The sequence below is a fragment of the Alternaria incomplexa genome, assembly GCF_024043165.1.
Source record: "Alternaria incomplexa strain BMP 0042 chromosome Unknown scaffold_8, whole genome shotgun sequence".
In the NCBI taxonomy this organism is placed as follows: Eukaryota; Fungi; Ascomycota; class Dothideomycetes; order Pleosporales; family Pleosporaceae; genus Alternaria; species Alternaria incomplexa.
Window position 1 is genome coordinate 19,239 of NW_026249857.1, and position 27,202 is coordinate 46,440.

At 52.9% G+C, this 27,202-nt stretch overlaps 11 protein-coding genes and 1 non-coding gene across 12 annotated transcripts; 5 read left to right on the forward strand and 7 right to left on the reverse strand.

Moving 5' to 3' along the window:
- Window positions 1-473: 473 nt before the first annotated feature.
- J4E90_005828 (uncharacterized protein) lies at window positions 474-1,023 on the reverse strand (the record flags this gene model as incomplete). Its single annotated transcript, XM_051435380.1, has 2 exons — window positions 474-829; window positions 900-1,023. The coding sequence occupies 2 exons, from the start codon at window positions 1,021-1,023 to the stop codon at window positions 474-476; spliced, it is 480 nt and encodes a 159-aa protein (XP_051290238.1).
- A 1,034-nt stretch (window positions 1,024-2,057) lies between these two features.
- On the reverse strand, window positions 2,058-3,100 carry TRM8 (tRNA (guanine-N(7)-)-methyltransferase (tRNA(m7G46)-methyltransferase); the record flags this gene model as incomplete). The annotated part of the gene is made up of 3 exons (XM_051435381.1): window positions 2,058-2,584; window positions 2,681-2,907; window positions 2,955-3,100. 3 exons carry the CDS (start codon window positions 3,098-3,100, stop codon window positions 2,058-2,060), a joined length of 900 nt encoding a protein of 299 aa, XP_051290239.1.
- Window positions 3,101-3,476: 376 nt separating this feature from the next.
- J4E90_005830 (uncharacterized protein) lies at window positions 3,477-4,627 on the reverse strand (the record flags this gene model as incomplete). Its single annotated transcript, XM_051435382.1, has 4 exons — window positions 3,477-3,543; window positions 3,592-3,949; window positions 4,006-4,156; window positions 4,220-4,627. The coding sequence occupies 4 exons, from the start codon at window positions 4,625-4,627 to the stop codon at window positions 3,477-3,479; spliced, it is 984 nt and encodes a 327-aa protein (XP_051290240.1).
- Window positions 4,628-5,230: 603 nt separating this feature from the next.
- On the reverse strand, window positions 5,231-5,988 carry MNH1 (Protein mago nashi; the record flags this gene model as incomplete). The annotated part of the gene is made up of 7 exons (XM_051435383.1): window positions 5,231-5,245; window positions 5,297-5,422; window positions 5,470-5,557; window positions 5,606-5,669; window positions 5,720-5,815; window positions 5,865-5,902; window positions 5,954-5,988. 7 exons carry the CDS (start codon window positions 5,986-5,988, stop codon window positions 5,231-5,233), a joined length of 462 nt encoding a protein of 153 aa, XP_051290241.1.
- A 458-nt stretch (window positions 5,989-6,446) lies between these two features.
- J4E90_005832 (uncharacterized protein) lies at window positions 6,447-9,766 on the forward strand (the record flags this gene model as incomplete). The annotated part of the gene is made up of 10 exons (XM_051435384.1): window positions 6,447-6,479; window positions 6,532-6,624; window positions 6,686-6,864; window positions 6,911-6,976; window positions 7,026-7,066; window positions 7,116-8,926; window positions 8,975-9,146; window positions 9,195-9,243; window positions 9,292-9,572; window positions 9,621-9,766. 10 exons carry the CDS (start codon window positions 6,447-6,449, stop codon window positions 9,764-9,766), a joined length of 2,871 nt encoding a protein of 956 aa, XP_051290242.1.
- A 505-nt stretch (window positions 9,767-10,271) lies between these two features.
- J4E90_005833 (uncharacterized protein) lies at window positions 10,272-11,925 on the forward strand (the record flags this gene model as incomplete). Its single annotated transcript, XM_051435385.1, has 3 exons — window positions 10,272-10,452; window positions 10,503-10,559; window positions 10,610-11,925. The coding sequence occupies 3 exons, from the start codon at window positions 10,272-10,274 to the stop codon at window positions 11,923-11,925; spliced, it is 1,554 nt and encodes a 517-aa protein (XP_051290243.1).
- Window positions 11,926-12,458: 533 nt separating this feature from the next.
- J4E90_005834 lies at window positions 12,459-12,530 on the forward strand. Its single transcript has one exon. It is a non-coding gene; the product is annotated as a tRNA-Met (tRNA).
- A 1,236-nt stretch (window positions 12,531-13,766) lies between these two features.
- J4E90_005835 (uncharacterized protein) lies at window positions 13,767-16,111 on the forward strand (the record flags this gene model as incomplete). Its single annotated transcript, XM_051435386.1, has 4 exons — window positions 13,767-13,834; window positions 13,974-14,376; window positions 15,279-15,836; window positions 16,100-16,111. 4 exons carry the CDS (start codon window positions 13,767-13,769, stop codon window positions 16,109-16,111), a joined length of 1,041 nt encoding a protein of 346 aa, XP_051290244.1.
- A 2,152-nt stretch (window positions 16,112-18,263) lies between these two features.
- J4E90_005836 (uncharacterized protein) lies at window positions 18,264-20,003 on the reverse strand (the record flags this gene model as incomplete). Its single annotated transcript, XM_051435387.1, has 4 exons — window positions 18,264-18,789; window positions 18,844-19,112; window positions 19,161-19,615; window positions 19,793-20,003. The coding sequence occupies 4 exons, from the start codon at window positions 20,001-20,003 to the stop codon at window positions 18,264-18,266; spliced, it is 1,461 nt and encodes a 486-aa protein (XP_051290245.1).
- Window positions 20,004-21,399: 1,396 nt separating this feature from the next.
- Window positions 21,400-22,500, reverse strand: VPS26 (Vacuolar protein sorting-associated protein 26; the record flags this gene model as incomplete). The annotated part of the gene is made up of 4 exons (XM_051435388.1): window positions 21,400-21,503; window positions 21,552-21,668; window positions 21,716-22,213; window positions 22,284-22,500. 4 exons carry the CDS (start codon window positions 22,498-22,500, stop codon window positions 21,400-21,402), a joined length of 936 nt encoding a protein of 311 aa, XP_051290246.1.
- A 1,308-nt stretch (window positions 22,501-23,808) lies between these two features.
- On the forward strand, window positions 23,809-24,553 carry J4E90_005838 (uncharacterized protein; the record flags this gene model as incomplete). The annotated part of the gene is made up of 2 exons (XM_051435389.1): window positions 23,809-24,057; window positions 24,107-24,553. 2 exons carry the CDS (start codon window positions 23,809-23,811, stop codon window positions 24,551-24,553), a joined length of 696 nt encoding a protein of 231 aa, XP_051290247.1.
- A 1,032-nt stretch (window positions 24,554-25,585) lies between these two features.
- J4E90_005839 (uncharacterized protein) lies at window positions 25,586-26,742 on the reverse strand (the record flags this gene model as incomplete). Its single annotated transcript, XM_051435390.1, has 5 exons — window positions 25,586-25,624; window positions 25,696-26,084; window positions 26,135-26,296; window positions 26,352-26,667; window positions 26,716-26,742. 5 exons carry the CDS (start codon window positions 26,740-26,742, stop codon window positions 25,586-25,588), a joined length of 933 nt encoding a protein of 310 aa, XP_051290248.1.
- Window positions 26,743-27,202: the final 460 nt, after the last annotated feature.

Below are 27,202 nucleotides of genomic sequence, written 5' to 3' on the forward strand. Positions count from 1 at the left end.
GGATTCGGCTTTTGGACCTTTTGCCCAAGCCCAGCGCCTCCAAAATTGCTCATATCGGCAAATCAGGTCCTGAATTGAGTACTTGGATAGACTTCGGGGGTCCGTGGGGTAGTAGTCTGGCTTGATGGTCGTGTGGAAGGATGGTGACTGCAGTGAAGTGAGGGTCAGATAAACTTAGCGCGATCGGCCTCGTTCGGTGGCCAGTGCTGCAACCTCGGGATGACGTGCCTTGTGCATCGCGCTGCAGGGCAGGTCGACATCACGACTTCTCCGCTACACTTGCATTCTGAAGCCAAACTATTATGATCAAGTTCACTTCATTGTGCGACGGCCACTTTCGACCTGCTTCCACTCCAGTGTCTGAATTCCCATCGAGGTAGACAATTGCGTGCGCAGTTCGGCTCTCTAGCCCATCCCACAATCCATCTTCAACGCGTATCTCAAGCCACCACAACCCTCTCAGTCGTCACAATCTACAACATCTCTTCCGCACCCTCACCTCCATCCTCAACCTCATCCGCCTCCCGATTCTTGCCAATTTTTAGCTTCGCCATCTTCTCAAGCCCATCCAACTGCTCATCAAATCCCTGATAGATCTTCTCCATCATCTTAAGATTTCGCATCTCGGCGTGATATCCCTCCCAGATCTTCTGAATCTTCTTCAACTCCGCGAGGGCCTCCTCTTGCTTCTCCTTGGGACTTTGAAGTTCCTGGCGTTTACGCTCTTCCTCGTCGAAAATGTTGGGGCCTTCTTCGTCGTCGAGGCAGCGGGGTCCGTCCCAGCGGGCGCAGAGAGACTTGTCCTCTGCTGTTTGGACGTAGTCGTCCGCTGTGGAGGGTTAGCATAACATATTGCGGAGCCGCGATGATGGCTCATGCTATCGGTACGGAATACTTACTCATCTTTGGGACTGCGGGCTGTGCACGAGGCCTACGGTGGTCATTGTAGACCCATTGTTCGTGTGCGACAGCGGAAGCGGCGAAGAGGCCGGCGACTGCAGCCAAGATGGTGGTGAACTTCATGGTGTTGGGAAAATGCCTTGCTGGTTTTGGTCTTGGTATGGTTGGGTATGGAAATGCAGCCGTGAAGACACTTTATGAGAAAGTATGTGTTTAAGAAAAGCGAAAAAATGAAGACACGGGCATTTTATCTAACAATGTGGCCCTGATGATTCCGTGGTACCGCATATCCAAAGTTGCGTACGCGACCAATACATCTTCAGCGTGAGATAATTAAGGCTATTTTACCATAGAACGCGCGAAAGCGCGCCAGTCACAATCACTATTTTACATATCACCGGGCGAGCCGTGTTGGTTGCGGTGGGTCGAACTACTAGACTTCTTTTGTGCTAACAACCGCCGTGCGATCAATTTTTGCGATTTCATCACCGGTGGCTTGGAAAACCATGGTACTATGGCATTCTACTCAATCAACAGCAGTCTTGTAACAAGTGAGAAATAGGTAGGGACAACTTTAGCCATGGCGATTAGTCGTTCTATACGACTTCGCTGCTTGCAAGGGGTCTCAGAGCTCGGCATCATCACAAGTATATCCAGGTAGCACTGTCATAGAGCGCTGTAATGCACAAGCAACCTTAGAAATCGCCCACCATAGTAATTTGTGAGTGACATAACGCGGTTTGAGAGACCTAACGCCCGACACGTAAGTGGATGCAGTCCTGATCTGCCTGTGACTTTATCAGTATACAGCAAATGTCTTGCTTTAATGTTGAAGGTGCAGAGTTGGATACATGTTATTGGCACTTCTGTTATGATATTACTGAAAAAGAAGCAAGCCTGAGATGGAAAAACCTATTCTCGCGGAAGGCTAAGTGAGCAACCTCCATCTTCACTCAAATACCCCATAAGCTATGCTAGCTATGCACGAGTCTCTACGACGAGAAGACCTATATATCTGATGCTCACGTTTAGTTAGCGCGAGAACACGTTGCGCAGAGGTAAACAGCGAATACCACCACTTAGTTCCACATCATGCTACAATTGACAGAGCCGGCACACCCTTCTCAGCTAGAACAATTTCCCAGCAAGCCCATTCCTCACGGCCACTCCGGATCCTCCCTCCTCCTAAAGCACGCCACAAACTTCAGTCCCTTATTCCGCTCTACCTTCTTCCCCTCCTCAGTCTCACTCCTCATCAACTTCACACACTCATCCATGCCCACGCCCTCAACCCCATCCACCGTGCTCCCCTCCTCAAACACCCTCTCCACCCGCTCGAAACACGGATGACGCTCAAAATGCCCCTTCATCCACTCATGCAGATCCTGCACGTCTGTAATCGTATACACCACACCCCCCGGCCTCAATACGTATGCATACTCTGAGTTTAGCGTGTAGGACACGATGCGCGCCTTATGTTTCCGCTGTTTGAAATGCGGGTCCGGGAAACAAAGAAAGATCTTCGATAACTGGTGTTTTTGGAAGAAGTTGGGCAGGAATTTCATGGTGTTTGCGCGGATGCAGGAGGTGTTTTGGTAAAGCTGCGAAGTGGAGGCGTTTTGGACGCGGAGGGCGCGGACTTTTTCTTGCACGTATTCTGTTACTGAGGTGCGGATTTCCATGCCTGTGGGTAAGTGTTAGTTTGGGGGGTGCTGCTTTTGGTCTTGTGGGCGCGTTTTCGTGGATATGGGTGGCGAGGATGGATGGGGTAACTACTGACCGAGTATCAATGTGTCAGGGAATTTGGGTGCGAGAGCGAAGAGTAGACCGCCGAAACCGCAGCCTATGTCTGCTATTTCGACGTTCTTTGATATCGCATTTGCTTCCCGTTGCTCTTCTATGCTCATATCATGTGACTCATTCTGGCCTTCTTCCGTCTCTTTCTTGGGATGTTTGGCGTACATGGGGTATAGACTCGCCCAGTCCATGTCTGCGGGGCTCTTTGGGCTGCATCATGTTAGATCCATTTCTCACCAAAGACTAAGCCTTCTTACTAGGTGAGCGAGTGATCTGAGAATGGATTCGCATGGGCGCGCTGCCTGTAGAACCTCTTCTTGGGCATGGCGCCCTGCTGCTCCTCCGTCTGCAGCGACTTCTTGTACTCCTCGCGCTTTGTGCGCTTTGCTGTTTCGCCTGGCATGGTGACTTTGGTATACGCAATTAACAGATATGCAAGGAAGTAGGGTCAAAGGTAGATGCACAGGTGCTGAGGTAATAGTCGATTAGCTGCGTATCACGAATCAAGCGAGTTTTTCGCTAGCGCCAGGGTCTCTGGTCCACCACATCTGCAGCAACACAGCAAACAGCCGTTCGCGCAGCGATCTACTGCTTGTACGACAAAGCGTAGCGTGACGTAATTCGACCTGCATGTCTCAGAGACGGTACTACAAAAAGCCCGACGACCTTGGCACCCTGCATACGGTCCGTGGGAAGAAAAATCGATACAAGAAGACAATCCCAGGTGTGCGCCCTAATGCTAATCCATATCCAAATGCCCAGTCGTTCAGTCATCAACATTATCGGAATTCAATCGCGCCTTGACACCCAAAATCTTGGATGTGTTTCAAATTGAGCTTCTGGAATCTGGGAAGTGTTAGCATACGACCATCTTGGCTGGGATGTCAGACTCACTTCTCGCTCTTAGCATGGAAGTAGATGCCCTCGATACCACCCGAGAGCTGGTTGAAGCAGATGTAGTAGAAGCCTTCAAAACTCGCGCCGCTGATAGTCCTCACTCGGTGGTCTGGCACGAGGAAGTACTCCTTCCACCGCATGAAGAGGTGTTCCTTCTGGTTCAGCTCCTTCGACACCTGCTCCTGGCGCGCAGAGTACTTAGCAATCGGCTTGTATGCGTCGAACCGCCCCCAGTGTTGCCGGTCGACCTTCTCGTTGGAGCCCCATTCAGGATGCTGTGTAATGAAGGTGTATTTGGTTCCGATAATCTCGCCTTCGAAGTATGTCGTCAGACTTGGGTGGTCTTCAGTTAAACCTGTGGACGTGTTAGTCTACAAGCTCTATGCTGGCACTGCGGAGAGGTGTGCGCACCTTTGATGCGCAAGTATCCACACATGAAGGACTCGCGCATGTCGACATGTTTTATATCGACTTCGACGTCATACTGCTGGCGGTCGGAGGTTTGGGTGCCCACGAAGCGACTGCCGGGCCGAAGGAGGGACGAGGATGTATTGGGTAGGAACTGCGTCGGCATTAGCAACGTATACTTTGCGCATTGTTCTGCATGCATGCTGGTCTGACGTACCCTATGCGCAGGGAATGGGGACGAAAGATGGCTGGCGAGCAGCGAAGTTGGCGCAGCGGGAGAAAGCGGCGAGACGTGAGAGGTGCGTTGCTCTTCAGTGCCGTCGTCTGTCACCGTCATAGGCGTGGGAATGTCTCTGGTGGGCGAGTCTCTGTCGGTGCCGGGCAGCTTGGTCTGGATATCGTCGGGCGCCTGAGTATGCTCGCGCGAGTTTTGTGGAGACGGAGTGGGCTGCTGCATGGGAACATCGGGCACAGCGCTGGCATTGCTGTCGTCGTGGGCGCCCCGTGTCTCATTCAATTCGTGGGTCGCGATAACGCGCGATTCCTCGGGTGGACAAGTCGGGCGGCCAGCGATGCTCTCGTGCTCCACCGGCGAGACCATGGCTTCATCATCCGGCGTCGGCATGGTCCGATAGCAGGTGCGACGAGACTACAGCGAAGGTGCGAGGCGATTATACATGGGACGGGTGGGGATGAATGTGCGATTATACAATAGAGCCTTGCAGGAGCCAGAAGCGTGGCGATGGGGAAGAATGCATGCTGGATGGATGACTTGGACTCGGCGGAGGTGTCTAGGCGGTTCAAAGTTAGTGGGTCACTGAGCTGCACTTACGCGGGGAAGCCGCACTAGTGCAGGCTCACGTGGGATGACATGGGGCCAAACCTAGACACATTGGAACACTTGATATCTAAGCCGTCGATTGTATCTGTAAATTGTATTATCATTCCTTGCCAAGTGGGCCATGTTGACCTTCCGAGCCGACCCGCGCGATCTAACGAATTTTGGTCGAATAGCCCTTTCCTGAGCATCCTCCTCTCATACACCATCGTCCTAGAAGAGATCACGGAGATCAGGTGACACTAGTCACAAGCAGATGTCGTTCCTCCAGTTGACTCCGTACGCCGTCCCTACGTCATTCCACATCGAGCCGCGGTTGTGCCAAAACCCCGTGGCTGTGCGCTGTCGGCAAAAGCAACGCTACTGTGCCTCCATGTGGCGGCGAGAGGCTTAGATAGGCTTGATCTATAACGCTGTAAGTCTTCATGTTCGACGTGAGTACACTGGATCGCATACCTTGAAGTGCAGAGATATTAAAGAAAAGACGAGTGCCTTGAGGTCCTGTACGAGGTAGTAGAAGACGCGAAGGCCTTCTGGGTCTGACGAGTCTTGTACGTCCTGGAGCGAGCCAATTTTCGCAGTCTATTGTCGTCAGTTCACTGGAGGCCATGATAAACGGACCATTCTACCTCAAAGGAGATGTGCTCGCTGCCTAACCGGATTTCCAACTCTTGACGGCCGTCCTTGTTCTTCTGGGGCCACTTTGTGTCATCTTCCCTGGGGATGAGTTAGCAGATGATACGTAACTTCCATTCCATCACATACTTGAGGATCTCACTGTCCTTGACAATCTTCTTGATCTCGGCTACCAAAGCATCGCTGACGCACACTAAACGGCGCGTTAGCAGCACATCACGTCAAGGGCAGAGAATGACTTGCTCTCTTTCCGGATGAGTGAATCATTGCGGTAGTTTGAGTTGTTGGCATAACGGGCAGATGCGCTGCGACCGTCTCCGAGCACTCGAAAATCGAACTCTATACCAAGTTAGACTCGTGATTCTCTTTTCGCAACAGCTTTGCGCACCCAAGAACTCGTGTCCGAATCGGCCTTGGTGACCAGAGCTGCGAAAATGTTAGTAACTGCACGTGCTTGAGAATCCACAGCCTGCATACTAGTAACGCAGGTAAAATGGCTCGTTGGTTGTCATGTTTGCGACTACCTATATCGAGCTCTAACGATGCGCGTATAGGAATTCGCAGTGCTTGGGGTGCGCGTGTCGTGGTGTTGATGTACCGTCGCGGCAGAGGGTTGGAGATCTTGGCGGCCAGACCCCTGCAAGCCTAGCGAGGCGGCCTTCGCTGGAGCGACCATTTCTCGAGCAGACACCTGGAGGTAAACAGAGTCCCGACGAGCACTGCACCCATATCTCCAACAAGCCACCTCTCCGCCCAGGCCACGCCAGTCCTTTCACCCTCCCCGCTAGGCTGCAGCTGCGCCAAACCTCACGACTCCCTCCACCGCCCCCGTCGATCGATACACGTAGCCCATCCCACTTATTCTGGACTCCACGGGACATTGAGGGCTGACGGCCGCACCTGGAGTCACGTTATCGCAGCTGGACACTGTATAACCCGGGGCCATTCGTATACCACATAACCCGGCATCATGGCGGCGTTTCTCGAGAACTCGTACAGTCTGGTAGGAACACCTGGCACGTCGTGGGTATGGGGAAGCTGACGGGCAACACCAGGTGCACCAGGACAATGCCGCCGATGTACCATCACAGAATGAGCTCAAGAATGCTCTGGAGAAGGGCAGCGATGAGCAGAAGATCGAGACTATGGTGCGCTCCTGCAATGGCACTGCCCCGCCTCGCTGAATGCGACCGTCTGACAGCTCTGCAGAAGAAGATCCTCTCGATTATGCTCAATGGCGACCCCCAGGCTGGCCTGCTCATGCACATTATCCGATTCGTCATGCCCAGCAAGTCGAAGCCGCTCAAGAAGCTCATGTACTTCTTCTTCGAGGTCTGCCCCAAGCACGACGCCCAGGGCAAGCTAAGGCAGGAGTGGATTCTCGTCTGGTGAGTTCAAAAGACTATACCACATGAAGCTTGCTAATCGATACAGTAATGCGATTCGGTTCGACTTGCAGGCGCCCAACGAATACGTACGAGGAAACACATTGCGCTTCGTGTAGGATCCTCCACGACACCTTCCCGAGCATTGCTGATAGTCGGAACAGAACCAAGCTACGAGATGCTGAGCTTGTAGAACCACTACTACGTAAGAATCTTGCTCTCCATACTTACCACAATTGTGTTGACACCCCCAGAACCGGTGCGCCAGTGCCTCACACATCGACACGCATACGTCCGAAAGAACGCAACCTTCGCAATCGCATCTATCTTTACACATCTTCCTGAGCTTATGCCAGATGCGCCCGACCTTCTGGTGACATTCCTCGACGACGAGAACGACCCAACGTGCAAGCGCAATGCTTTCGCCGCCCTCGTCTCCGTGAGCCATGAGAAGGCTCTCGAATACCTCAGCACCGTTTTCGATGCCATACCCAACCACGAAGAGCTCCTACTCCTCGCCGAGCTAGAGTTCATCCGCAAAGACGCCATCGTGAACCCATCCAACAAGGCTCGCTATCTCCGCCTGATCTTCGACCTCCTCGAATCGCAGGTATCGACCGTCATCTACGAAGCCGCGCACGCCCTTACCACCCTCACAAGCAACCCGGTCGCAGTCAAGGCAGCTGCTGGAAAGTTCGTGGAGCTGGCGATCAAGGAGCCGGATAACAACGTCAAGCTCATCGTCTTGGAGAGGGTGGAGCAGCTGCGACACAAGAATGAGGGCGTTCTCGACGATTTGACAATGGAGGTCCTGCGCGTTCTGTCTAGTACCGACTTGGATGTGCGGAAGAAGTCGCTCAACATTGCCATGGAGATGATCTCAAGCAGGAACGTCGAAGAGGTCGTCCTGCTGCTGAAGAAGGAGCTCATGAAGACGGTGGACGAACAATACGAGAAGAACCCCGAATACAGGTCGCTCCTCATCTCCTCGATACACTCGGCCGCCATCAAGTTCCCCGAAGTCGCCGCCAGCGTCGTTGGATCGCTTATGGACTTCATCTCCGATGTCAGCAGCAACGCTTCAGCAGTTGATGTCATCTCTTTCGTCAAGGAAGTCGTTGAGCGCTTCCCCGATCTTAGGGCCTCCATCATCGAGCGACTGGTATCGACTCTTGGTGAGGTACGCGCTGGCAAGGTCTACCGGGGTGTTCTCTGGATCATCGGAGAGTTCTCGCTAGAGGCCAAAGACATCCAAGATGCATGGAAGGGCATCCGCTCATCACTCGGCGAAATCCCCATACTTGCTTCCGAGCAAAAGCTTTTGGACGATGCTTCGGAGGGCAAGGAGAGCAGCGAGCAAGTCAACGGACATGCAAAGGCAGCAGCTCCATCTGGATCAAGGAAGGTCCTCGCTGACGGTACCTATGCGACTGAAAGCGCCCTGACTTCCTCCGCTGCCGCCAAAGCGAAACTGGAAGCAGTCAAGAACTCACAGAAGCCCCCACTACGTCAGCTCCTCCTTGACGGCGACTACTACCTTGCCACAGTATTGTCCAGCACTCTCACCAAGCTCGTCATGCGCTATGGAGAGATCTCAAAGAACGAGGCCCGCACAAACGCCCTCCGCGCTGAGGCCATGCTCATCATGATTTCGATTATTCGTGTTGGCCAATCGCATTTTGTCAAGACCTTCATCGACGAGGACTCCATCGACCGTATTATGTCGTGTGTTCGCTCACTGTCCGAGTTCTCGCAAAGAAAGGAGCTCGAGACTGTCTTTTTGGAAGATACTCGCAAGTCTTTCCGAACCATGGTCCAAACAGAAGAGAAGAAGCGCGCCGCCAAGGAGGCTTCAGAACGCGCGAAGTCGGCTGTAAATGTTGATGACTCTTTCAACATCCGTCAGCTGAAGAAGAAGGACGCGGATGGCAGCGATGAGATCGAGCAAGATCTTGAAAGGGCAACAGGAGGCGACACTGCGACTGAGGATCTCACATCCAAGCTCAGTCGCGTCGTGCAGCTTACTGGTTTCTCCGACTCGGTATACGCAGAAGCATATGTCAAGGTACGTCAGCCCGACTTACTGAAGGTATTCACTGACTCACTCTGCTAGGTCCATCAATTCGACATCGTCCTTGATGTCTTGCTAGTAAACCAAACAACCGAGACGCTGCAAAATCTCACCATCGAATTTGCGACTCTCGGTGACCTCAAGGTCGTCGAGCGTCCTTCAACACAAAACGTTGGTCCTCACGACTTTATCAACATTCAAGCAACAATCAAGGGTAGGTCTTTCTCTACTTGCTTTTAAATTCACACGCTTACTTCCGCAGTCTCATCCACCGATACCGGTGTGATCTTTGGAAACATCATCTACGAGGGGTAAGTCCTGCGCATCAACACCCTGCAACAATTGCTAATGTCCTACAGTGAAAAGGGTGTTGACTCCAACGTTGTCATCCTCAACGATGTCCACGTCGACATCATGGACTACATCAAGCCCGCGCAATGCACAGAGACGCAGTTCCGGACAATGTGGACCGAGTTCGAATGGGAGAACAAGGTCAACATTAACTCTAAGGCCAAGACGTTGCGCGATTTCTTGAAGCAACTCATGGCATGCACAAACATGAGCTGCTTGACTCCAGAGGCGTCGATGAAGGGCGACTGCCAGTTCCTGTCAGCGAACTTGTACGCAAGGAGTGTATTTGGTATGTCTTCAAATTCTTTTATACATTGGCAATACTGACAGAAAGCAGGTGAGGACGCTCTCGCCAACTTGAGTATCGAAAAGGAAGGTGACAATGGCCCTATTACTGGGTTTGTGCGCATAAGAAGTCGCTCCCAAGGCTTGGCGTTGAGCCTGGGGTCGTTGAAGGGTCTGAACAAGGTCGGTGTGGCATGATTTGTCGGCTAATAAGCACTGTCACACGTCCGGGGTAGCGGGAGATGGGCGTTCCTACTAAGAAACGGTAGCAAAAGGAAGGTTGGTTGCTTCTTTCGTCTACAGGTCTTCGCGTACGACGCGTTGGGTCGATAGACATGTGGGTGGGATGGATGAATGTTAATGTAGCATTGCCGTATCAAACAGACAAGAGTTCAAATTCACATCCAATATCACAGTCTCTGGGCATCACAGGAAGAGTCGCTTCGTGTCACGTTCTTGGCTGGTTCGTGATTGGGATGCCTCGGTTCGCGAGGGTGCAGGGTCCAACGGGAATGTTTCCTTTTTGTTTAGCACCAACTATCCGCCAGGATCCGCGCCCTGGCGACAGGGACGGTACCCGTGAGCGTGACATGACCGTCGTCAGCGTGCCTCTTGCGCTGGTCTAGTCTCCAACTGACTCCTGGTCTTGCTCTTGCCCTCTTCACAGCATGCTGCGCGTCGTTCCTGCGACATTTCATTGATCATGGCTTCGCTGGCTGGCTCCGACGATCCCTTCAGAGACCCGCTGCTCACTACCAACGCCGCTCCTTCGCAGCCGTCGCCCGACTCGGCACCCACCCAGGAGCAGATGAATGTTCCCGACACACTCGCTGTGGGCAGAAACGCCTCCCTGACCCTTGGGACCGACTCCTTGGTCGTACTAGGTGGGGAGACTACTCGAACATCACAGCGGCGCAACACTCACACAGCACAGACGAAGCACTCCTAGATAGCAAAAGCGCCAGCTGCTGCGGTCTGTCTCTTGCTGGCAGTAAGTGCTAATTCGGCGTCTAGACACCAACACGCGCTTACGCGACGCAGAGAACAAATCCACTCGTTCCATACCCTTTTACAACATCCTCTGGGCCGAGCACTCAGAGGACGGCCATATCACCGTTCAATATGCGCAGAACACATCGAAGAAGGCCGTTCGCCCTGCCATCATCAGCTACTCCCTCGACAAACCCGACAGTCGTATAACGGAGGCATGGATAGAGAAGTTGCTCGATCGCGCATACGGAGCGTCGCAACGGCGCAAACGAATCAAAGTGCTCGTCAATCCGTTTGGAGGCCAGGGTGGCGCAGTCAAGATATACCACAAGTTCATTGCGCCCATCCTGGCGGCTGCGCGCTGTGAGCTCGACGTAGAGAAGACACAGCACAACGGCCACGGCGTGGAGATTGCGCAGAACATGGACATCGAGGCGTACGACGTAGTCGCCTGCTGCTCCGGAGACGGCATACCACACGAAGTCTGGAACGGGCTAGGCAAGAGGACCGACGCAGCTCGGGCGCTCCAAAAAGTAGCCGTCGCACAGCTCCCCTGCGGCTCCGGCAACGCCATGAGCCTCAACTTCAACGGCACCGACGACCCCAGTCTCGCCGCCCTCGCCGTCGTCAAGGGCCTGCGCACCCCCCTCGATCTCTCCTCGATAACCCAAGGCGACCGCCGCACCCTCTCCTTCCTCTCCCAGTCCGTCGGCATAGTAGCCGAAACAGACCTGGCGACAGAACACCTGCGCTGGATGGGCAGCGCACGCTTCACCTGGGGTTTCCTCGTCCGCCTCTTCAAAAAGACATGCTACCCCGCCGACATCGCCGTAAAAGTCGAGTACGACAACAAGACCGCCGTCCGCGAAGCCTACCGCACCGAATCCGCAAAACCACCTCGCAGCACCGACGACCGCGTCCTCCCCGCCCCCGACACCGGTCTTCCAGAGCTGAAATACGGCACAGCGACCGACCCCCTCCCTGCAGGATGGCAACTAATCCCCCACGACCACCTCGGTAACTTCTACGCCGGAAACATCGCCTACATGTCCCCGGACGCGAACTTCTTCCCCGCCTCCCTCCCCTCCGACGGGTGTCTCGACCTCGTCCGTATCCGCGGCGATATCGCGCGGCATACGGCTGTGAAGACGCTGCTGGCCGTGGAGAACCACTCTTTCTTTGATATGGACCATGTGGATTACCAGAAGGTTAGTGCGTATAGGATTATTCCGAAAGGGCAGAGGGATGGGTATATTAGTATCGATGGGGAGAGGGTTCCTTTTGAGGGGTTTCAGGTTGAGGTGCATAGGGGGTTGGGGACTGTGTTGAGCAAGAGTGGGCATTTGTGTGAGGCGAAGGGGGTTTGAGGTGTAGAAGCTGGGGATGATGGCAGAGGTTGGGGTTGGGATTGGACTTGCTGCTGTGTGACATAGATAATGGGCGTTTGCGTTAGGATACCAAGGTTGTTTTGAAGCTGGAGTAATGAAGTTTGGACTGTTGGTCTTGGGAGATGGGTTTCCTTCTCTGGGTTCGCTCAATCAGTGATATTTGCCATTTTACGTCCACTACGCCCGTTTACTTGTTGCGTGTTCAGTTTTACTATAACAATCGATCTTCCAATACCTTAGAAATACTGGGTTTGTATTCATGTGCAACCTCCATACAAGATTGAAGTTCCATCCAGATCCCCAGATATCGGATGACTCACATCCCTATTTACGCCTATCAAATTTTCCTAATCGCCCCCCTTACCTACCCACTCGATTTCTTTGTGCCCCCACATCTCATTGTTCTCGCGCCCAACCACATATCCACCGCCTTTGCCCATCTTCTTATCAACATTTGTGTAACAATATAGATTTTGTGGAGCGAGAAAACTTCATCAATCAGCAACCACAAAAGCTGCTTGGCGCAGCGGAAGCGCGCCGGGCTCATAACCCGGAGGACCTCGGATCGAAACCGAGAGCAGCTAGATGTTGGAAACCTTCTTTTTTGCCCTTTTTTCGCACGGAGGTTAGAGCGAAGTGAGGAGGTAGGGGGTGAGGCTGCAATACGGAGTTGATTTTCTAGACTTTGCGACATTTCAATAGCAGCAGTACGTAGTGTAATATTGTATTAACATTGATTCGTTTTGACAATACCCAAACTTTCCTATGTATTCAATCTTGAATCTCGGTGTTTTACAGGAAGGTAGCATGCGTTCGCTCTTGCGCATGCTGGCAAGAAGGTTCGCTGCCGTCTACGGGTGCCACCTTCCTCTCGGTAAAACTTCGGCGATGCGTCAGCCTGGCCATGCCCCGCTGCTGGTCTTCCGTCGCATGCTCTCCGTGAACTCTATCCTGCACAACACCTCAATTTTTGTTACCTTGTGCAACCTCCGCGCTTCAAAATGTCTACAGACGCGATGGACTTATCGGGACAGCCATCCAATATCCACCCAATCTATTGGGTATTCCGACAGAGCTTCAACTAAGGATCGTTGATCACGTACGCCCGCGGGCTGGTCCGCATGCTAGCTTAACGCGTACTGGTCGAGCTAGATAACCCTGAAGAGCGATCTCACATCACTGTGTAGAACATGCTCAGCTCTGCGTGTTCTCGCGAACCCGCTTCTATATAGGCGCATCGTTCTGCGCCTATGGAGTGGACGTGCGGTCGATCGTCTCAACAAGTCCAATTTCGCAGGCGCTGGCTTACATTACCAGCACACGAAGGAGGTTATCATCGAAGATGAAGCCATTGGCGAGGAACTCTACACCATACATACCGGACGGATCTGCCCACCTATTCTGAATCGTCGCAGTAATGCTACTTATCTAACCGAGTCTGAGAGAGACAACGCCGCCTACGCGTTTCTGCAGACCATGCATCATAATCAATTAGAACGCTTATGGTAAGTTATTGACTGAATGCGCTAGCATTCTATGTGGATGCTGATGAGATCAGGTACCATTCGCGGCGGCCTCTCTCGGCAGTGGTTAGAAATCATTTGCGCCACTACCAGACGAAAATACAAGACCTACGAGTACGCTTGTACACCGATCCTGGATCGCCCGAAGTACTACCCCAGATATTCTGTGGTCTGCGACGCCTCGATCTTTATGTCGATAATTCAACAAGCCTCACTCTTTTGTACGAGAACATCGAAGCCGTGGGCGCCAACTTAGAATCGTTGTCGCTGACAGCACCCAATCCCGTGGATATCGGTATGGAACTGGATGCCTGGTCAATGGGCGAGGAGAACGAATACACCCAATGCACACCTAAGCTCGAAGAGTTCAGGCTGTCCAATTTCGACTATGGCGGCTTTCGAACAGTTCTCTATAATTGTCAACTTTCATCAGCTTGTGCGATTAGAGCTCCTGGGAAATGCCGGCGGGGCACAGTACTTTCTCTAGGAGCTTGCCGAAAGTAGCGAGGAGAACAAGCTTCGTTTGAAGCATATTGCTGTGGAGATTGCGGGTGATATCGCGGAAGACACTGAGCTCGTTCCTCTGCGATTATCCTTGAATCAGATATACAAGGCCTGCGAACCCCTCGAGAGCTTCCATATACACTACCCGCACGGCGACCACGCATCCGACTTTGACATGTACGACTTCCTTAAGCCGTTCACTGATCGCGGGCACAATTTGCAAAGTCTGAGCTACCGCGTCGAACAGTGGAACTGGGGCCGATTGAACCACGACGCTATAGATGTGCTATACCGGGTAAGCCAGGAATCCTTTCGACAAGTGCAACAGCTTGCGGTGTACTTCGAGGAAGCATTGATGCTTGACGGCCTATGGAATGAAGAGGCCAGATTTATGATCCTTATGGTAAGTGGAAGCTATTGCATTCAGAACGGCACCTCGTTCAAGGAGACCACAAAACACGCTAGAGTCTGCGTAGACGTTAGGTCGCTTAGTTTGCACGTTTGCATCGTGCTTCAGGCAGCAGATCCATTAAGTTCTTCCTTGTGTGAGGTGGTGGCGGATCTTGAGCATGACATCTAACATCTGTTAGACGTGGATAGGGGATTTCCGAGAATTACGCTTGCTCCACCTTCGCCTGCCACACTGCGAGCGCATAGGGCAGAGTGAACACGGATGGGACCCCGCACTAGTAGTCCTACAGCTGCAAACCTTCGCAAACCGAGTCTTTGAGTTTCTAGGTCCAGAGTCAAAGTTGGATGCTCTGGTGATCGGTCATGTGGCGACTTTGAGGAACCCAGAAGACCTAGAGCGCGTGCATCGCCGAGGAAACTACGTCTGTACAGTACGGCAGTGTTGGACTACCCCACCTTGAACGCTGAATCGGGGATTCTGGCACTGCGGATGTCGAACCTGCAGTGCGTGATAGCAATCTTGAGCAGGTCTTGGATCTCATCCCGGCAAACGCGCTTCGTACATTCCGGTATGCTCCAAGCAACACTCCCCATCTTATGTTGCCTGTTAACGCCTAAAGGTTCCTCGCGCGACGTCCGCTACCGTGGTGGCTCCATAAGAAGCTCGCATCAAACCAGAGAAATATAACAGACCTCCAAGGCAGTCTTAATGTTGATTTCGACGACATAAATGAACCACCAGTACTGCTTCAACGCGACAACAACTTGAAACGATTGGACGTGCATATCGGCGATGGGCCACTCAACTCCATTCTACTCGACTATTTTCATTCCATCGGAGAAAACCTGGAGTCGCTATCCTTGAGCGCCAAAATTGACACTGACGTTTCCAAGCTGATTCGAAACAACCTCTGGCACCCAGAGCAGCCCAAACTCCCACTGAAAGAACTCAGATTAACTGGCTTGACATTGATGCACATGTACAAGTCCCTGTCAACAATCATCGATTACAGCAAGCTGCAAAAACTCGACCTAGTAGAATGCACCGGATGCTTCAAACTCCTATCGGATATGACAGATGCGATGCCAAACCAGCAGTTCGATCTTACACATGTTGCCTTGAACGAACTTGTGTCTCCAAATGGCATCACCGAACCTGAAGACGAGCGCAACATACATTTGGTCAACTTCTTGAAAGCATGTCCACACATACGTAGTCTCCATGTCGGCCTTTCCAACCTCGACCCTCTACCTCCAGGACTGAAACAATATCTACAGAGCACAGGCAAGGAGCCCACGAGTCTGAGTCTATACTCCAAAACCGAGATAATCGACGCCGAAGAATTCGATCTTGTCTGCCGATCATGTCCCAACCTTGAACAACTCGCCGCGGGGGTGGACGAGGAATTCCTCTTGGCAGAGATGTGGTACCACAACCTGAGGGACTTTGTAGTAAGTCGTACCGACTAATCAACTCACCATGACATATACGTAACCCCCACGGAACTCCCTCCGCCACCTCCCCAAAATCCGTACCCTCCATGTCCACCGCTCCCGTATCTCCACAGTCGGCGGCCTCGGCAACGGGTACGGCAACCGCTGGAACACATCCATGATCTCGCTACAAGTGCAAAAGTTCGCAAACCTCATCTTCGGCGAACTCTACACGACAAACCCGGGTTCCAAGCTCGAAACACTAATTGTGGGACACTTAGGGCCACTCTTAAGGAAGAGCAATGCTGTCGAGCTGGGCGATGGGCGTGAGGTCAATTCGCAGCATTGTCTGTCGCAGTTTTGCTTCGTGAGGAGTCGGCAGGAGGATCTTTTGGGGAAGACGGCGACGACGGGGGTGATGGTGAGTAGGGCTGTGTTGAAGAGTACGCATGATTATATGGGTATCTTGGATGTGGATGCTGGGGTGGAGGCGTGGGGGCAATGGGTTGGTCAGGCTATCTAGCATTTGGGTCACATCCCACGGATTCAATCGATGACTTTTTCTAGCTAGAAGTATACATCTCTCTAGAAGCGGCCTAATCCTTGGGTTTCGATGGCATGTATGTGGCAACTACTAATCTGTAGTACAGAAATAGAATCATGATGCAAAGAATACCGAGCTGCTCATCTTCCCCGTGCGCAATTGTACGTTCTGCCAATCCACTTCCATGAAGATATACACTCACAACCGTGTATTGACTAAACTACTCAACGATCCCTATCTTCATCTCTCCCCGGCCAAACAATCTGCTTCCTCCAAACAGCCCTAACACACCCCACAACCGTCACCAACCAAATCACCACCAACAAAACCGTCATCACGCTCGCCACCCAAAGTATACCCTCACTCTCCAACTCCCTCCCTAACACACCAGTACTAAGCGTAAACCCCACATTCGGAAAGATGAACGCCCACCACGTCAGACTAAACGGCATCTTCCCAACCACCCCCACATTCCCCAGCAGCGCAATGGCAAACAACCAGAAACTAAACACATACAAGAAAATCCCCGTGAAAAGCGCCAAAACACGAAGAATCTCCGGCGCAGCAGGATGCTTCGCAAAGTACCCCTCTGCCATACCATTCGGCACCGCATTCGCCAGCCCAATCAACGCAACAATCGTATACGCGCCACTGCCCACCGGTATAAACAACGCAGGCCGTAACTGAGCTGGCGGAAACCCGTTGTCTAACAAGTTGCGTACAAAACCGACTATAGCAATGAGACTAACACACCACCCAAACCCCTGCCACGCAACCCCACTCACAACCACCTTCACCGCCCTCCCATCCGTCTGACTCCACGCCACAAGACTCGCCACCGTCCCCGTCAACATGGCCGAATACCCCGCTAGGAACAGACTCGGCAGCGGCGGCACAGGACGGACCTTGCTCCATTGAATCAATATCCAATACTGGAACACGGAGTTTGCGAGGGAAGCCCCCGCGTAGATCCAGTAGAGCGCGTAGACGGCGTCGATGAGCCAGGGGTAAGCGGGGCCGTGCGTGATGCCGTAGGTTTGGATGCCGGCGAGGATGACGCTTAGGGAGAGGTAGAAGGAGCCGAGGAAGAAGGATTCGGATGGGTGCTGGAAGGAAGTGAGGAAGTGGGTGCGGTGGTAGAGGAAGCGGAGGGCTGTTAGGGTTGAGAGAGCGAGGAAGAGGAGGATGTTTAGGATGAAGAGGGTTAGGCCGATTTGGTGGAGGCCTGGGGGGTGGGTTTGTTAGTATTGGCAAGCGCGACGGGATGGAAGAGGGATGGGTACCGGGGAATTGATGCGGTGTTTCTGCTATGGCGAGGGCGAGACCGCCTGTGCTCATTGTTGAGAGGAACCAGGCGAATGTGAAGTGTTTAAGGCGTGAGCGTAAACCGATTTTGCGGTCTGGTTGTTTGTGCTCTTGGTGGAGCATCTCTGGCTTTGACGACGGGGTCGTGTCGGATGTGTGTGGGGATGTAGACATCTTTCAGTGATTCTTCTTGTTTTTGCAGAGTGCTCTTGTCATGTGTTCTTGGTTGTTGCTGTCATCGCATGGTGGTTGATGTGGTGACGGTGATGAAAGGTATGCGACAGATGAGACTCCAAAAGCATCACAAAGCCCATCGCTAGCGATAACTTTGCGCGCAGCGTACGATTATCAGTCGGTGTAGCTTCCGATAGGATGTGACCTTCTCCCCAGAGGTTATGATCGTGAGATATCCAACGGAGAAGTTGCGGATCGGTGGTTGGGCATGACGCGCAGCGGCTCTGTTTCCGGTCGTCCTATTCCCGGAGCCGCACAAGCTTCCTCGTACATCAACCGACGCAGCTACATCTTCACCAGAAATCTACCGAGTAAATGCATCGAACTGTTTTCTTTCAACTATTAACATTACTTGCGAAAGTTCACGCCACCTGCTGAATCCTATCCTTCGCCTTATCCTTCTTCTCCTTGGCCTTCCACTTGATATCCCCCGGCTGCGGCCACCTGTAATTAACAGGCGACTCTCCACCCACGAAGATGCAAAGATCATACATCAAGCCACCACATAGCGCACCAGCAATAGATGCGCCCCAAGAACCATACGCCCAGTACCCGTTCTCAAAGGCCGAATCGTATCCAACCCATAATCCGATGAGCCTTGGACCAAGATCGCGCGCTGGTGAAATACCCAGACCAGTGTTGTAGCCAAGCCCGATCATGGTGACGAAACCTGTAAGACCGACGACGAAGGCTGTCATGCCTTGGCCTGGAGGCGAGTTCTGGTCGTCTCCGAGTGCGAAGATGACGCAGACGAAGATGGCCATGTAGACGAAGTCGTTGAAGAAGCCGGTTGCGGTGGAGTATATGGGTCCTTGAGGGAAGAGAGCCTTGCCGGTCATCTCCAGGGTAAGACCGGGGTCTACTGCATGAATAGCGTCTGCGTAAAGGCTAACACAGAGTTAGCAACTGAGGCATTTTGATCGGCAGAAGATTTGAACTTACGCGTAAGCTACAGCGCCGGCACAAAGTCCCGCCAGCAACTGCATGAAGATGTAGACGATGGCCATCTTCCAGGGGAAACCGCGGTAGACGGATAGCGAGATCGATATTGTGGGACTGAGATGTGAACCGCTGACACCGCCGCCGAGGTAGATGCCAATCATGACTGCGAAGCCCCATCCCCAGGCTTGGGTCTCGAAGCTGCCGGTGCCTTCTTGGGACGTGGCGACTGACAGATTGACGCAAAGTCCAATGAGGAGGTACACAAACGTCTACACAGTATTAGTAAGGTTGCTGTCAGAAGAGTTAATGATACGTACGGCCAGGAACTCGGCAGGTGCCTGTGGATACTTGGCTCGCAGCCTAGCGATAGGGTTGCGATATTGGTTGTAGAACTCGCGTTCTGCCTCATGCTCCCGTTGTTGAATCTCTTTCTCTTCCTGCTTAGTCTGTGAAGACATATTCGTACCGTGTTCCTGGAGCGGTGGAAGACCGTCTTGCAAACCAAAGTGTTGCTGCTGCCCACGTCCATCAGAGAACTCCAAGCCGTGCTCGTTGACGGGCGCACGTTCCTGACCTTCATGATGTTCATGGCTGCGAGCGTTTGGTTCTTGGTTGCGGCCAAGCACCTGATCAGCTTCACTTGTTGGCACGCGTTTCATATTGACATTGCGGCCGTCGACTGTTGTCTGGAAATGCGAGGGGTCGCGTCGTTGGTGTGGGCGACCGACGCCGTCTAGCGTCTCCTGAGAGTCTTCTGAATCTTCTTCCAAATCTGTCCACGTTCTAGTTAGAATGATTACTCTTGAGGGAGGTCATATCAAGGGAGTATATGAAGACTTACCTTTGCCATCATGAAAGCCTAATCCATCTTGTCGAGCAATACCATCTGCATCCCCTTCATCGACCCGGTACAAAGACTTGCGCAGGTCGCCTCTTCCCCACCACATACCCTTACGTACAGTGCGTGGCAAAGGCGCGCCCAAACCGAAGACTGGTTTTGACTTTTGCTCATTGTACCAAGGGTTCAGTGAGAAGTAGTCGTTCTCCACGTCTACAGTCTGCTGTTGCTTCTTCTCAGGTCGTCGTGGCGGCTCTTGCCGGACATTCTCACGAGTTGCACGGCTCTTTCGGGCAGTGGGCGTGTTTCTGATGGTGCCCATTTGGGTCATACCAGTTGCAGTAGTGTTGGCGCGCTCATTCTCGGGTCGTGACTCCAAACGGGCAGTGTCAAGTCTCCCTATACTTGGTGCATTGGAACGACTTTGTGCCAACCCCGATGGCATGCGCGTTGCCGAGGGTTGCTGTCGTGGCTCAGGCGTTGCTGCAGGTCTTTGGGATGTAAAGTAATCTGACTGCTGCCCTGTGGAAGGTTAGTACATGTATTTCTTGATGCCAACGAGAAAGAAGCTCTGCTGGCTTTTCGGAAGGAAATTCGAGCTCGTTGAATAACTCACTGTTGTCAGCTTTGTTCGGCTGTTGTTGCGACATGTTGTATGCTCGTTTCTTCCTATGCCTCAAGGCAAGCAGACCCTGACAACCTTATATCTGATGTGTACTGGACGTGGGAGTAAAACAGGGGCGTGGGAGGTGCCAAGTGTACAACATGGTGAAAAAGTAGTCCCGCGATTAAGCCATGGGAAAGTGAAGAATTCCATGCAAAACGTCATTTGCAGGGAAGCTTTTGCCTAGTAAGCCCACGTCCCCATTATTTCGGAGCGACTCTTGGTGACGCGGAATCACACATTCCAATCATTTGGACGGGTTTTCATGTTGAGTGGGTGCGTACCGTTTCGGGAACTCAGCTTTAGTGGGTTTGCCCTGATAAGAAGGGTTCCATCGCGATCCTCAGGGTTGCGGCAAAGTGTGGCGTCGTGCGGATCGTGAGATTGCTGAACATCGGCATCTTTACTGTGGGTCGCATGCGCGTTCCGCGGAGCTGAAGCCTTTGTCGTCGACATAATCGGAGCGACAGATTGACATTATGGTGTCTTGTGAGCGAAAGAGTCATCAAAAGTCTCCTCGGAAAGTGTAAGAGGAATTGATGCAGGAACCGCGTAGGGAGTATTTAGGTGCAGATCATCCGAGAGTCTCGAGAACAGCCTCGACCAATAAGCACAACAACGCTCAAGAGGCCGCAACAACCGGCAGCGGCGATGCCGACTCATGGCCTACCTAGACAATCACACAAGCCACACTTCTCTGACAGAGAGTTCGGGACCAGAGCCGATGGTGCACCACGATCATGCAGGTGAAGACGCACTATTGCATCGTAATGTGGAGACTCGGCCAAGATTTCTACGTTTGCCCGATGATTTCCCTGCGACATTGCCGTCCCTGGGGGACTGCATTGCTGTATTTACACATGCACCATCCATGCACTGAAGAGCGCCCCAGTGTCTGCGTAAGCTCCCGCCGCCGCGGTGTGATAGTACAATGTTGAGCCCGATCCCAAGGTCCGAACATTCGCATGGTGGGTCGATGGGCAGCCTTGGGCAGATCCCACACCCCACGCCCAACAGCTTACAAGTATCTATGCAGTGACTTCTATCTACGTCCTCACGACACTGCCATGAGCTTGTTCTGCTCCTGGGCCAACGTCAGGCCTTCCGGTGCTTGTCGGAATAGCACGATCTCGGATTGCTTAAAGTATCGACGGGCGTCTGGAGACAGGTCAGTCACAGTTGTGTAGAGATGTGCGTATGTCATACCTTCGTCGATGAGTACTAGACTCAAGTAGTATCGGGTGGAGTACTTCTTGTTGACTTCGCGGAAGGTGGGTGTTAGGTCGAAGCCTCCGAGGAACAACCTGATGGGAATTGTTTCACCTTGACGTCGTCAGCAATGCCTGTCGCAACAGAGTCATCGTGCTTACCTCGCGACGGTGAGCCGTCCATGATCTCGAAGCGCACCAGGGTCTCGCTCTCGTTGTACTGGTTGGGAGCAGCCCCCGTTGTCTCTCTTCTTATGATGGACAACTCCATGTGCTTGATCTTTAACCGTACCAGCAAGAAGTATATCCTGCCGACGATCACGTCCTTCAAGTGGTATTTCGATTTCGAGTACTCGAACTCAATGTGCAGGCAGTCTTCTATACCGACGTCCATCTTAATGGAGCTGTTGGTCTCGGGCGGTATCCGGTAGGAGTAGACCCATAGGTCCTTCTCTCTAACTACGTCTGCCATCCTCCGCGACACGGTGACGCGCACAAAGTAGCGCAGCTTGACGTTGATGCCATTGTAGGATTCGTATTGCTTCTCGACGTTCTTGAAGTTGAAGTCGAAGGTCTGCGGGTGCTGGAGCTCGCCGGGGGCTGCTAGCTCTTGGCCGAGGGAGAGGAACTCGTAGTGGTTTCCGCGGTCGAAGAACATCTCTGGCGCATTATGTCAGCACTGCGCGCTGAGATATAGCTATGGTGAAGCTTCGGGACGGCGGATGCCTACCAATGGTGCCGATGAATTGCACCTTGATGCCCGTGTGCTCGAGGCGCTTGCCATCCTTGGGCCTTACGGTGACCTGGCCCTTGACTGATTCGCCATCCAGGTACAGCGGCACCTTCTCTTTGCGGTTCTTGTCGAGCTTAACATCAACGGCGGAGCGGTCGTCGAGGTCCTCGAGCACAATGTCGATGTCGACCGGGGTGGAGAAGAAGTACGACATGCCGGGCCAGAGAAGTGCCGGTCGATTGGCGCGTGTTCGGAAGCGGTATCAGAAGCACTCGTCGCGTCGGTGGTCGGCGGCGCTCGACTGGATGGCCGTGGTGTGGAGAGCTGCGCCCCAGATCCATGGCAACAGCTGATGACGCTTGTCCCCGTTGAGCCCGTCACGTGAGCGCATCCTGCCCCGCCTTCCCCGATGCCTCACCAACACCACCTCGTCATATTCACCCCCAGGTATCCTTGTTTTACTCTTCACTGGGTCCACGTCACGTCTGACTGCTGCTCTCGTCGGGTCAGATGGTCCTCCACATGCCCCTCCCGAGCCTGCGGAGATAGGCACCTGCATACGAAACAGCAAATATGCACTCGTTTGGCGGTGAGCTGCACACGAGCAGCTGCAATATCGCGGCGTCGTGACTGATCGGGTCTGCCTGCACGTCTGGCTCAAACGTTCTCACCCGTCTGGAATATCCGGAGCATCTGCCGGATGCCGCCCCAAAGACTAATCGACTAATCGCAACTCAAAGACTGTTCGCAGCCTCGATCCTCACCGGCCCGATGCACTTTCAGATTCCTCGCCTAACCCCCACGCGCCATTATCAAACAGCTTCGTACCGCGAGTCAAAGCGGTGAGCTGGAGTCTATTTCTTTCAGGCAGAAACTCAGTCGAATCGCAATCTACTCAGCAGAGCGCCCTGCAGTTGCCTGGCGTTCAGAACTCAAGTCTGCGCTGGCATGTCGTGGTCACCGGCATGCGGGATGCATAAGTACCTGAGAAGGACTGGGGTCCTCATGCGGGGAGACTGATGCGCTACTCGTCATCCCACACGCGACAGGTCCACTTTCAAACGCCGAAGTTCTCTCTCTCCAGCCCCGGCTTCGCGGCTGTTGCAGCCGGCTGGGCCTGTTACTGAGACTAGCTACACGTCCTTGCTCGCCATTCGCTGTTTGCTTTTCGGAGCGTGCCATCGTGGCTTGGCTCCCAGAATAACGACAAGCTCCATCGCATTTCACCCTTGCCGTTGCCGTCATGGCTTGCGGGAGAAATTTCCAGACCAGTATTCCAAGGTCCCACGCCTTAAAACGCACCACGCCCCAGCGCGAATCGGGGCGCCGTTGATTGCTTACAGTCTGCATACACTTATATTTGGTCCCGACCACATCGCAATATACTATATTAACCCTACCGGACACCCGTCCCTTTGTTTTCGGGAGCCCAACTCAAGCATTAGCGTCATACAAGAGCCTCACGTACTACAAACACTTATTTCCACAACAGTTTGACTCAAACTTCAAACTCTATACCACCATGATGCAAACCGTCGATCTATCGCAGCCAAAGCCCATACAATATGCATCACCACCTACACCACCGGCTTCCAATACAGGCTCGCCATCCAAGTCCATGGCTGTCATGAACGAGACCGAGACCGCCAAAATGACCATTTCAACCCACCACCACATCCTCATCGTCACCGGTCCAGCAGGGTGCGGCAAGAGCACTGTTGCAAAGCACCTCTCGGACCGATATAGATTTGACTACATCGAGGGCGACGAGGTTAGCCAGTTCCCTGTGATCTATCTAATGCGTACTGACGTCTTTGCAGTTCCACCCAAAAGCAAACATCGACAAGATGGCCGCCGGCATTCCTCTCAACGACGAAGACCGATGGGACTGGCTCATCCTTCTACGAGACCAAGCCATCACTGCACTGAAGAACGGAGCCAAGGGCGTCGTCGTCACTTGCAGTGCGCTCAAGAAGAAGTACCGCGACGTCATCCGCACAGCCCGCCTCTACGACGAAGACCCAAACGCCAACGTACACTTCGTTTACCTCCGCTCTGACATGGAGACCCTCCTCGCCCGCGTCCGCGCCAGACAAGGCCACTACATGAAGGACGCCATGGTCGAGAGCCAGTTCGCTGCGCTGGAAGAGCCCGATGAGACGGAGTGCAAGCAACTAAAGGACGTGGAGATCATCGACGTCAAGGGCAGCATACAAGATGTTCAACTACTGGCCGGTGCTGCTGTAGACAAGGTCCTGGCGCAATAGCACCATGTTCGACGCATCAGCCGGCTCTGATCTCACCTTTCGTTACGTCTTCCTTTTTTTCTGCTCGGTGTTTGGCAAGTGCGCAGGAACGCTGCGTGTGGGCTGTGACTCCTTGGTTTACTTAGTTACGGCGTTCTATCTATATCACTATACCCTCGCGAGACGGGACAGCATACATGGTTCGCGGAATTGAACAGTTTTCACTTCATCGTAGCAAACATGCAATTTCTTGATCCCTTTGACATGGGTTGGCCGTACTACCCATTGCCCACATGAACTATCGTGCTTACCACTGCCGATCTTTTCTCCTGCATCCCGCGAAGCCTGTCGGAAAGATCTTCCTCTTCCTAATATTTCTCGGTTACTTAGTGCCCGTTTGCACACGTGTAAGTGCGATCGTACGTCCGCTGTGTGCGGATCTAGGTACGCCGAACCCCGCTCTTCGTTACCAGCAAAGGATGCATGACGGCCTGTGGCTTGTGTGGCTTGGACCACCTCACGGCGATGACTAGATTTCCACTGCTTTAACGACTAGCTTCAGTCTTGGCCCAACATGACAGCTTTACGATTGATGCTTTCGTTTAACTACTTCGTCTTGTAGATTCGGCCTACACCATTATGCTAGCGTGTCTTTTTGCCTAGATTACCAGAGTTGGAGGACGCATAGGTGAAATCAGACACTGTCAACAACGATCACGGTTAGCCACGAGTATATGAGCGGTTGCGATGATTGCGTTGGAAACGCTTTAAATGACTCAGCGCTGGGGATGAGTCTGACAACAACGTACAGAGACACGAGACTGGGTAGTCGAAGTGGTCATGAGCACACTTCGAAACGCCAAAATGGTTGAGTACTAACACCATCTCTAAACCACCTTCGCAAGCCCTGGCAATGAATCCGAACGCTGTGGAAGCGATAGCCGCGTCGACCCCAATTCTCTCTCAACAGTAATATCGCCTCCTTTCCCTCCCCCAGCCATAGGCCTCAACTCCGTCTCACTACCCCACTCATTACTTCCCTTCCTATCCTGCTCACTGCTCGGCAACCTCAACGTAGTATTCCGACTCCACCTATGCATACTATACACACGACGAGATTTGCTTTGTGCTCCCGATGAAGCTGGTTGTGCAGAACCATATACCGGCGGCGCGGAAGGACCCGGCCGCGTTCTCCCCATGTTGCCATTGAGCAAGTATCTGAACGCCGGCAGTGTAGCCACAATAACAGATACAGACGACTCGATGTGACTCCACATGCTGAGCAACACCGGTCCATCAGCAAGGGTTGTTGGATCAGGGTTCGAAGTCGCCTTTGTGACTTGAGCAAGTCGCGCGAACGCGAACGCGATGATGATAGTGCCGAGGGAGAATATGACTGCCAGGCCGAACTTTTGTTGGGGCGAGACTTGTAGTTTGCGCAAGAGGTTCAGAGGGAGGAGCATGATGAGGGCGTCGGCAACGACGTCTGCGCTCGTGGCGAACTTGATGGATGCGTCGGCTCGGATGAGGTCTTCGGGGTCGCTGCATCCGGCTGTGCGCGTTAGAAGGGTTTGCAGAGAAGAATGGGGGTGGGGTACTGACTTGCGCTCCAGTATTTGGATAGGGGTCGGCAGGTTAGGAAGTTGGAGGCGATGCATGCGAGATAGAGGAGTAGGACTAGTACAAAGGACGCCCACCATGCACGCATGTATACTGGCAGTCCGATGACCAGACGTCTGAAGAAGAAAAGAATGGAGAATTTGGCTGGAGTGGCATATCAGTCAGAGATCCTGCTTACTACTTTAGCAAGCCAACTCACCAGCCCACAATGTAGTCCAAAACAACAGCATCTGGCTGAACATGAACTTTAGCGAAGTCCGCGTCCTCTCGATAAATTCATCCGGCGGTAGTAGCAACGGCGTAAGCGGATCCAATATAGCCGCTTTTGAGTATTCCTGCGCAAGAAAGAACTGCAGTAGTAAACACGTGATGACTGCGGAGAGGGCAGTCAAGGAGAACAAGCCGAAGAAGACGAAGTAGTCGTCTGCGAAGAGTCGGTGTTGAGACTTCCATCGTAGAAAGCCCCTAAGGATTGTGCGGAGGAATGATACACCCCAAGGGGTCCATATCAATTGCTGTCTAGGAGTTGTAGCTGTGAACTGTATTGTTGTTGTTGGACTTACCATCAAATCGGTGTAACTGAGCGCCATCGTGATGTTGACTCAGTATCTCCACAGTAGGGAAGACAATACTGCAACCCAAGTGGCCTACTGCGAGATAGAGATATGTATCTAGTCTTAACATTGTCGTACATCTCGCCTTCGTCACTATCCCAACACCAAGACTCGCATTCGCATCCGGCCCCATCCTGGTTTGCATCGCGAAGCCTGATCTATGAGACGGTGGGTGCCGCAGATACGCCGTTTCCTACCTGGTAGTCTTCGATGATTCCGTCCGTACATGGCGTGCACACGATGGCGAGCCAATTCCAACCAGTTGATACAGGTTGAATGGCGAAGTACAACAGCGCATGCAGGTGGCGGCAAAATTACGGCCCAATTCTTCCAAGCTGACCCTGCATGAGATGTTGCCTTGCTCGCATTACGAACATCCTACTGAAGTAGCACCTCCGGTACGAAGACCTGGTCTCGGCCCTTTTCGAAGCCATCG